This window comes from Cynara cardunculus (assembly GCF_001531365.2).
Source record: "Cynara cardunculus var. scolymus isolate 2C chromosome LG 17, CcrdV1, whole genome shotgun sequence".
Taxonomy (NCBI): Eukaryota; Viridiplantae; Streptophyta; class Magnoliopsida; order Asterales; family Asteraceae; genus Cynara; species Cynara cardunculus.
The window spans coordinates 35,427,687-35,437,514 of record NC_037544.1 but is presented as its reverse complement, the minus strand read 5'-3'; the positions used below and the strand labels follow the sequence as shown (position 1 = coordinate 35,437,514).

At 35.5% G+C, this 9,828-nt stretch overlaps 1 protein-coding gene and 1 pseudogene across 1 annotated transcript; one reads left to right on the top strand and one right to left on the bottom strand.

Moving 5' to 3' along the window:
• The first annotated feature begins 436 nt into the window (after positions 1-436).
• LOC112500363 (glucan endo-1,3-beta-glucosidase 14-like) lies at positions 437-5,258 on the top strand. Its single transcript, XM_025103845.1, has 3 exons — positions 437-816; positions 2,045-3,084; positions 4,765-5,258. The coding sequence occupies exons 1-3, from the start codon at positions 753-755 to the stop codon at positions 4,849-4,851; spliced, it is 1,191 nt and encodes a 396-aa protein (XP_024959613.1). The 5' UTR covers positions 437-752; the 3' UTR covers positions 4,852-5,258.
• A 3,482-nt stretch (positions 5,259-8,740) lies between these two features.
• Positions 8,741-9,413, bottom strand: LOC112500850 (annotated as a pseudogene).
• Positions 9,414-9,828: the final 415 nt, after the last annotated feature.

The following is a 9,828-nucleotide window of genomic DNA, read 5'->3' as shown; positions in this document are numbered from 1 at the left end:
GGAAAGAGGTATCATGAAACATATATAAAAACGAAATCGGTTTCATTTGGATGTAATTTGCAATTTTTTTTTTATTAACCTGAATATCTAACCCGCTATTCGAGCCAACTGATCACAGGACGACCATCTGCTTTGCAGATAGCCCGAAGTCACCGCATTTGAACCTCCGTGACCATAAGGGAATTTTTATTTCTCCTTGAATTTGAACCTGAGACCTCCTGATACTTTTGATCTTTGGAGTCAAGCTCAAACCAATCAGACACCACCCTTGTGGTTAATTTGCAATTTTATCGATTGTCTTTTTAGATCAAAAAAAGTGAATTTCTAAAACAAGTACTAATCGTGACTACCTCCAAAGTTGAGGGTACTAAAATGAAATTAATGAATCGAATGAAAATTATAAATAAGCCTATTAAAAGAAAACAGAAGTTGAATAATATCTCCGCGGCTATAAAACGCGTCTCCTTCCAAAGAAAACGACCGCTAAAACCCCCATTATTCCGCCTATCGCCACCGCCCTCCGTCGCCAAAACCGCCGTGGTAAACATCACCTTAGAAAGAGTAGTTCGGTTATCTACTAATTCAGAGAGAGAAATTTGTATTTACGTACGTGCATATATCTATGTCTAGAGAAAGAGTGTGTGTGTGAGAGCAACTTTAGATAGAGATTTTGGACTGTTAATTCATCTTATGGCATGGCTGAGTTGGAGGTTTGAAAGCAACGGCGAGAGAGTCGTTTTATTGACTCCGAGATGAAGATATCGCGATCCTTTGGTCGATGTTTACTTCTGCTTTTGGTATTTTTAGTTCAAAAAGGTAAAGATTTTGCCTATTTTTATTTATTTATTTATTTTTGTACTGATCTGTAGTTGAACCCTAGAAACTGATACTAATCGTTGAATGATTGCAATTTTTTAGTTCAATGATGATCGCAGTGGATCATGAGTTTTGTTGCTTTTTTTTGTTTTCGTAATTGTAATCTTGTTTGGGACGCACATAGCGACGCTCTTCCAATTTGTGTAACTGGACTCAATTGAACGTAGCCTTAAAGCCTGTCGAGCTTGAATTCACATCTTCTTAATGTTTTAGCAATTATAGTGTTTTATGTACCAGTATTGTTTAATGTTCTTTTACGAAGTGAGGTTTAGGTTTAACTATGTCTTTATCGAATTAATAGTGACCACTCAAAATTATGTTCACAACTGGTTCGAATTTCTCCTGGTGATATGGTTTGGTAGTTTGGGAGAAATACTCAGATTGATTGTGGTTCAAAATCGAAGAGGTAGAGTTCATTTCCTGTCAAAGGAATTACATCTTCATTGTTTGTGAAATTAAGTTATGCATTAACTTCAGATTTGATATGCTATAGGTTTCTTATTTCCTTATATATTAGGAGCAAAATTATTGGTATAAGCATATCATTATTGAAATCTATTTATTAATTGAGAGATTCAGTTTGAATATGTTTCAACACCATGGCCGTTTAGGCCTAGCACCCGAGGTTCAATGTTGCGTTGGTCTTCCATTTCTAGTAGTCAGACGTGTATTGGATTCCTAAATTGTAATTTGTGCTTCATATGTTTGATGCAGATATACATATGACTCATGCTATAACATTTTTATTCATGTATGATTTCGGCATGTTGTGTGTCATAAACTTATCCTCCTATTTTATAGAGTTTATTACCTAGGACACATGACAATGAGCAACCAAGCTTACTGATGGCTTTTCAAGCTTGCTTGTAAAAGTAACAAGTTTTAGATAACACACAAGTCAAATTAGTTGTTTCAAAAGCAAGTTGTCAAATTACCATGTTAGTAGGTTTCTTTCTATAGGGTTCGGAACCATTTGTTTGAGGATTTGAAAATCCTGTATACCACCTCTGGGTTAATATCTAAAGTTTCCTTCGATAAAATTGCAAAACAAGGAAGTTTTGTTTACCACTGTGAGATAGACGACATTCAATCACTTTTGGGGTCTGATGATGTTCATTTGTATGATTGTGTTCATTATGAATACTCATTCCTTCATTATTTTTCCCAGGGTACGTGGCAGCTAAATCATTCACAGGGACTTATGGTATAAATTACGGAAGGCTTGCAGATAATATCCCTTCTCCTAATGAAGTTGTTAGGCTTCTTAAAGCAGCTAAGATAAAGAACGTAAGAATTTATGATGCTGATCACAGTGTTCTTGATGCATTTAGTGGGAGTGGTCTGGATTTGGTGATTGGTGTTAATAATGGATTGGTGAAGGATATGAGTAATAGTGCTGATCATGCCCTTGATTGGGTCAGAGACAACGTGCAAGCGTACTTTCCCGAGACCCATATTGTCGGGATTGCTGTCGGAAATGAAGTTCTGGGAGGGGGTGATATGGATCTCCAGGCAGCTCTGTATGGGGCAGTTAAAAATATTTACAATGCTACTCAAAAGTTGCAGTTGGATGGTGTAGTTCAGATAACAACTGCTCATTCACAGGCTGTTTTCGCTAGTTCATACCCTCCATCGTCATGTGTCTTTACAGAAAATGTTTCCCAAAACATGAAAAAACTACTAGATTTGTTTTCACAGATGGGGTCTCCTTTCTGTTTAAATGCTTATCCTTTTTTAGCTTACATGGGTAGTCCAGATGAGATTGATATAAACTATGCTCTCTTCAATCCAACTGATGGAATATATGATGAAAAAACAAATCTTCATTATGACAACATGCTTGATGCTCAGATTGATGCAGCTTATGCTGCACTGGAAGATGCTGGATTTAACAAGATGGAGGTTATAGTGACGGAGACAGGATGGGCTTCTCATGGAGATGCTAATGAAGGTGCTGCAACGTTCGAAAATGCAAAGACTTATAATTACAACCTGCGTAAAAGGCTTGCGAAGAGGAAGGGAACTCCACGGAGGCCAAAATCTATGTTGAAGGCATATATTTTTGCTTTATTTAATGAGAATTCAAAGACTGGCGCGACTTCTGAAAGGAACTTTGGTCTGTACAAACCTGACGGGACAATCGCGTATGATATAGGGTTTCCAGCTCTGCAATCTTCATCTTCAATTTCATCTCTTCTATCAATTAAGGTATGAAGCTTGTTATACTTTTTTTTATCTTCTAGTTGCTGAATTATTAATTTGTTATCCACTATTTATGTTCCCAAATTCCACTGAAAAGTTATTTGACATAATTATTGTAGAAATATGAATTTTTACTAGATTACACGTGCTAAGAAAAACCACTACATGTAAATAGTTACCCTTGAAGCTAATTTTTACTTAAAACAGTTCCAATCTCAACCTTCTTTTTGACATGGCACCTTATCAAGCTGCAGATATAACCTTTTTACTCAGAAGGGATTTTGACTTCTGTTCAACAGGATTTGACCATTCATCACTGTTGTATAATTGCATCTCTTACTATCCTCCCAGTTATCATCAAACATATCATCTGGCTTGCTTTACCCTTTCCACTGCTCTAATAGTGCTTGTTGAAATTGAGGTCTTTCTTTCTTTGTGCCCACTGAATTTATCTACTTTGTTTGTTAACTTCTCCCTTTTAACTACCTAGTTTACCATGGACAGCAAAGCTAAAGCTTTTACCATGATCTTTATCCGAAAAAGCTCTTACCATGATAAGACAACATTTAGGGGCCATTTGCCAACACAAATTGGGTAAGTGTCGATTGAAAATGGTTTTTTACCAAGTGTCTTGGTAAGTGCCGACTGAACCGAGTCAGAAAGCAACCCCTTCCTTACTGGGTCAACATCTCAGTCAAGTGTCAACATATTTATGGGTCATAGTGTATTGGTAAACAGCATCCTTGATTACCGGGTAAGCACCTCTTACCCAGTAAGAGGTGGTCAACAGGTAGTAAACAGCCCCTAAAAGAATTGCAGCTACAGTACCTATTATCCAAAAAGGAATTATTCCAGTAGTATCGGCCATTTACCCCACTTCCTTATTCTCTTTCTGGATTTCAGAGTCCTTGACTGAATTCTATTTCACTATAAGTAGTATTTGATTTTGGTCAATCTTACAAGTGCTTGAACTCTTTTTTGTCAGCAAAGTGGAGTCATTCAAGTTTACAGGGTTTCCTTCGTATTATAAATAATCTTAGTACAAGATGTATCATTAAAATTCAAAACCCTTAGAATATGTAAACATGCATTATTATTATTATTATTTGGTATATATAAATTAAACTTATAGTAGTACATAAACAATGCAATACAAGGTTTATCAGTTTATTGCTAATGGAATAGAATGCTTTGGTTTCTGTTTACATCCGAAACTATGGACTGGTAGGTTTGTAAACAGCTACAAACCCATGCCATCCAAACTTATTTTACGAGCTTATGAAAAAAGCACATTTCATTAGCCATAAGTTAGCTTTTCTGGAACCAAGTAGCGTTCAATAAGCTTCAGGGGCTTTTTTCCATATATTTTTCCCAATTATGCCTCTTATTTTTCCAACTTAACTTTTTAACATACCCTTTTAAATCATTTTACTGTCATTTAATACCAAACAGGTTTAGGTTATCAATATCAACCAGCTTATCAGCTAACAACTAACTTATTAACAAACAATTAGCTTTTCAGCTAGCGGCTAGCTTATCATCTAGTTTGCCAAACAGAGTCTTTTAATCTACGTTTAGGTGTCTGAACTTACATCCCCTAAACAATAGTTGACCTCGACTTAACTGTCTCCTGTAGATGAAATAAAATATAGAGATACAAATAACATATTTCTCAACTTGTATCAGGAACTTGGAGCTCAAGGGTGGCATTGGTCCTATATCTCGGTCTTAAGTGCATGTGCATCAACGTTGTTTCTATTTCTAAGATCATAAAACAGTTGGCTCCAGAGTTGCAGAATATGAGTTCATTACTGAAGATTATTTCCTCCTTCCATCCTAAAATAAGTGCCCATCTTGGTTAGGTAATAATTTGTCCGCTTAAACCGTATATACTTTTCATGATATATATTCTTTTTCACAAGAGTATTCGTAAGTTTAAACTTAGAATCGATAATACTTAGGTGGACCAAGATTAGATGCTGAAGGCCAAACTGGGCACTTAATTGGCAATGGTCAACGTTTTATGGTTTTGATCATAAGTTGTGTTACTACTCATGCTTACTTGCAAGATGTTAGTGATCAGTTTTGAGCTTCTATGCTTCTGTTTTCATTTTCTGTAATGACTGGTATTAATCTGGAAGAATCCCCTCTCATGGCACTGCCCTACTTTTTCGGTGTCTGAATCTGCTTTTGCACATCTCAACTAATCTTGTAGACCTTAAAGATTGAAATATATAATATATACAGTAAATTAAACTCATATGTTCGAATCTTTGACCTCTAAAAAGGTTAGGTTCCTGGATACCATTTGGTCAATGATCTACTGTTAGGATCTTGAAAGTTGCAGCCGTGAAAATCCAGTGGCCTTGAGGAGACTTGAAGACAGGGTTTGGGGGTGGGATACTCAAATGTATGCAGACATGTCATTTATCCCAAATAGTAGCGAAAAGTGTGACAGAAAGAAAGTTTTAATCGCTAGGAAAAAAGAAACTGAAGTATGTACTAGAAAACAATACGAAAATTACACTTCTAGTCTAATTTAGAAGTCTGGTAACCTATCTATTGGCTCACGGATCCACGGATCCTATCTCGACCCTTTGTTGGAGATCTCTTCCTCTGTCTACAATAGCTACATGCTCGTGCTCTGTAGTTTGCTACCCCAATATTACATTCCTAATAACTTCTATTAGAACTCTTACGAGATGTCATGTTCCTAAAAATGTTTAAAACAATTATGTGCATGAAACATCTAAACTATATAGACTATATGATTCTGAATTGTGTTTAACTAAAAAGGGTTAATTATGTTCTTGTTACTTGTGTTTGTTGGAGATAATGCCCATAGACACGACATTGGGCCTATTAGGTCGCACACAAATTTTAATCAAAAAGCAAGAAATAATATTAGAGGGTTTAAATAAGTAATCAACTAAAAGTATTAATTAATTACTAGAAGGCATGATTGGTCCTTAGTCTAAACTTATTAGGGTTTAGTACATGGTACGGTACTACCAACCAAATTTGTATATTTGGTACGTTATTACCAACCGATTGTAATTGGTACCAGTTAAGTTAGTATCAATTTAATTTGTATGGTTGATACATTTGTTGATTGGTTTAATTTGGTATAAAAATGACCGGTTAGACAGTATTTTGCCGATTGAGAACTTGAGATCAATCATGGACTTCGGCTTTTTTTCATTGAAAGAAGAGCATACCGTATTAAATTTGAACCGACTTGATATTCCTAAGAACTAACTTTAAAATTTCTATATAAACAAGACATTTTGGAACTTCTTATTTTAAGTAATCAAAATGTGTTTTTTTTTCCAATTTTGGAGGATGTGAATTTGATAGTTAGGTCTTTTAGGGGGCGTTTGGTTCGCAGAATGTTTTTGGATGAAATGGAATCTGTCAAAGGAATTTGACTTCGAAGGAATTAGAATGAAATGTTGTCAAGTTTGACCACCTGTTTAGTTGGCAGACAATGTAATGGAATTTGTTAAGAAATTTGAATCTATTTGTTTGGAATGGATTTCAATTCCATCAATTTGTTAGCGGCTAGGGTTTTATCTTTTAGTAAGGGTATTTTTGTCATTTCAAAATACTGGTTGGAATGGATTTCAATTCCATCACTTTTGTGAAGGAATGATCAAATCCACATTTAAGGGAATGTTTGGAATTTAATTCCATTCCATGGGTAACCAAACGTCGGAATGGAATTTGGTCAACGAAATTGATCATTCCAATTCCATTTGATTCCATCGGAATCCGACGAATCAAACGCCCCCTTAAAGTACTATACATTTATGCACAAAGTCTTAAAAACAATTCATAATGCATTAAGTACTATTACTTTATGCATTTAGTCTTAAAATTTTTTAATCTACAATTAAAATAACATATAGTATAAGTTACCAATGCACATTATTACCTTTTCTTTTCATGTTCCGAAGATGCTTTTGACACCTTTCACTCATGTCTTTACCCTCTCGTACCTCTATGTCTTTTCTCCATCCCCCAAGGTGTGATTCAAAATGATATTCACCATGAGTCATTCATTTATCTCTCATTCAATTGTTCTAGAACTCTCGGTCTTGCTCTCGATCTCTTGATTCTTTGCTCTTGGTGTAAATCGAACACATTTGTGGAGTCATTTAAATATATTGGATTTTAAATATATATGAATTTTAAATATATTGGATTTTAAAATGTCATACAATTTTTTTCATTGATAGACTGTAATTGTAACCATAACTTTTATTTATTCAAATTGTATTAATATGTAAAGATCAAATGTAGCTTATATCATCATTAAATCTTCTTTAATAAAACCAGTGAAACTTCAAAATCGTTAAAATTCACGGCTCCCGCCGCATTGTGCGGATATATAACTAGTCTATAAATAAGACATAAACTCGATAATATGATCGATAAAATACTTTTAGTATTTTAATTATGTTTTAACCACATATATGGACATTGGGACTGTATAAGATTCTACTCCTCGAAATTAGTCAAACAGACATAAAAAACCTGGATTGAACACTTGTATATATGAACTTATGCCGCAACAACAAACTCGAGACAAAATCGTAGGCAGTTCAAGACGAATGATTCTTTCACAACCAGTTGACTTGGAATGGTAATGACAAGCTAAAAACCCAAAAATAGACCTAAAAACCTTCTAAATTCTTATTGTATGTTAAAAACTGATATTTTTAAGACAAGAACGTATCCAAGAAATATATAAATACAATTAATGATGCTATTGTTCAGGGGTGGATGGCCATTAGGGCATGGCCCTTGGCTTTTTTTAGATAGAGTGAAGCATCTCCAGTCTATTATGGCTTTAAGTATAAAATTCTTTTGGACCCCTCCATTATTACTGATCCAGTCCATTCGTGTTTTGTCCCTGCTATTGTTTATGTGTGTGTGTGTGTATATATATATATATATATATAGAGAGAGAGAGAGAGAGAGAGAGTTCGTTTCAAATGCAACTCATCACATTTGTACAATCAATGCAACCTAATAAATTGAGATATTTATGGAAATGATGAGAGTTCATTTATTATGATTTGAATATTTATGAAAGATGAATAGAGTTCCTTAATTATGCTCAATACTTTCTATTAGGAACAAATCAAAACTTCTATGAAATCACATATTTATCAAATTAAATGGACGGTTGAGATTGAGTTGTAGTAGCTGTATAAATGTAAATGGTTTGTATAATTACTCACCTCTCTCTCTCTCTCTCTCTATATATATATATATATATGGTATATTTCAAATACAACCATGTTCATTTGTACAACCAATGCAACCTAATTAATTAAGATAATTATAGAAATTATGAGAGTTCATTTATTATGATTTGAATATTTATGGAAGATGAATATGATTCATTAATTATAATCAATGATTTATATTAAAAACAATCAAAACTTCTATGAAATCACATATTCATCAAATTATATTATAAATGTATATGGGTTCTGTAAAAACCCACCTCTATCTATGTATACAGATGCATTCAAATAAAACATGTGCCAAACGTACACCCAAGAAACATTTACTAATAATAATTAAATTTAAAAAAAAGGAAAAAACAACATTACATATAAGCATGCATGATAAGAAAAATGTAAATGTAATCTCTCACTTCTCACGTTTAATAATTCAAGAAAGCCATGGCAACCACCAAGAAAGTCATGGGTGCCACTGCGGTGAAAATTGGAGCTCCACTACTAGGCGGTGGTGGAGTGCTGTTGCCGGAGGTGATGGTGGGTGGCGATGGTGGGCTGGAGTCTGGAGATGAAGTGGGTGGGCATGGGGCATCAGGTGTTGCCGGAGTTGGTCTTGTCATGGGAGGACTTGGGGTGGTGGTTGGTGGAGCTGCCGGAGTTGTCGACGGAGGAGTGGTGGTACCGGCGGGTGGAGACGTTGATGGCTAACTTCTGACCAATCTGGCAATGACTTGTGAAGGTGCAGATGTAATAATGGCTGCCGGCGGTGGTCAAGGTAAGGGTGGCGGGGCCGGTGGTGGCCAAAGATATAGGATCAGTAGCGTTGCATGGGCCGTACGCCGCCTCTGAAACCTTTGCAACGTCATGTGCTCCATTGTTGAAGTTAAAGACGAGAACGTCGCCGACGGTGAAGGTTTGACGAGATGCCCAAGTGGTGTAGGTGGCAAGGTCGCCGGAAGGAATGGTCCATCCGAGAGTATCTCCGACGACGTGGCTAGTCTGCGCCACCGTGCCGTGAAAGTGCATGGTTGCGATGGCCATCATGACCATGAACACCACAAGATTCGAATCAAAACTTGCCATTTTTGAACCTTGAAGAAATGTGTGTTTTCAAGTATTAATGATGTGAAATTGTGGATGGAGATTTGTGTATTTGAGATTGGTATTTATAACAAGAGCATTAAATGCTTTTATATTTGGGGTTTACTTTTTTATTTTGTGAACATTACAACTAATTCAATGGATGAAGTTTTACGTTATCAACCATAAGGGATGTATTCGATTGATTTGAGTTTGAGCTTCAAAGGTCAAAAGTGTCTCGAGGTACTAAGTTCGAATTTAAGAAGAAATAAAAATCTCGTTGTGGCCACAGAGGTTCAAATGTGATGACTTCGAGCTACCTGTAAAGCGGATAGTCGTTCTAGGATTAGTTAGTTCGCAATAGAGATTGTGAGTTTAAGAGAGGATTTCTATGAACGAAAAATTTTATTCATCAAAT

Coding starts and splice junctions, on each gene's coding strand:
- LOC112500363 (XM_025103845.1), top strand. CDS start 753: ATGAAGATATCGCGATCCTTTGGTCGATGTTTACTTCTGCTTTTGGTA. Junction 817..2,044: donor GGTATTTTTAGTTCAAAAAG/GTAAAGATTTTG, acceptor TATTTTTCCCAG/GGTACGTGGCAGCTAAATCA. Junction 3,085..4,764: donor CATCTCTTCTATCAATTAAG/GTATGAAGCTTG, acceptor AACTTGTATCAG/GAACTTGGAGCTCAAGGGTG.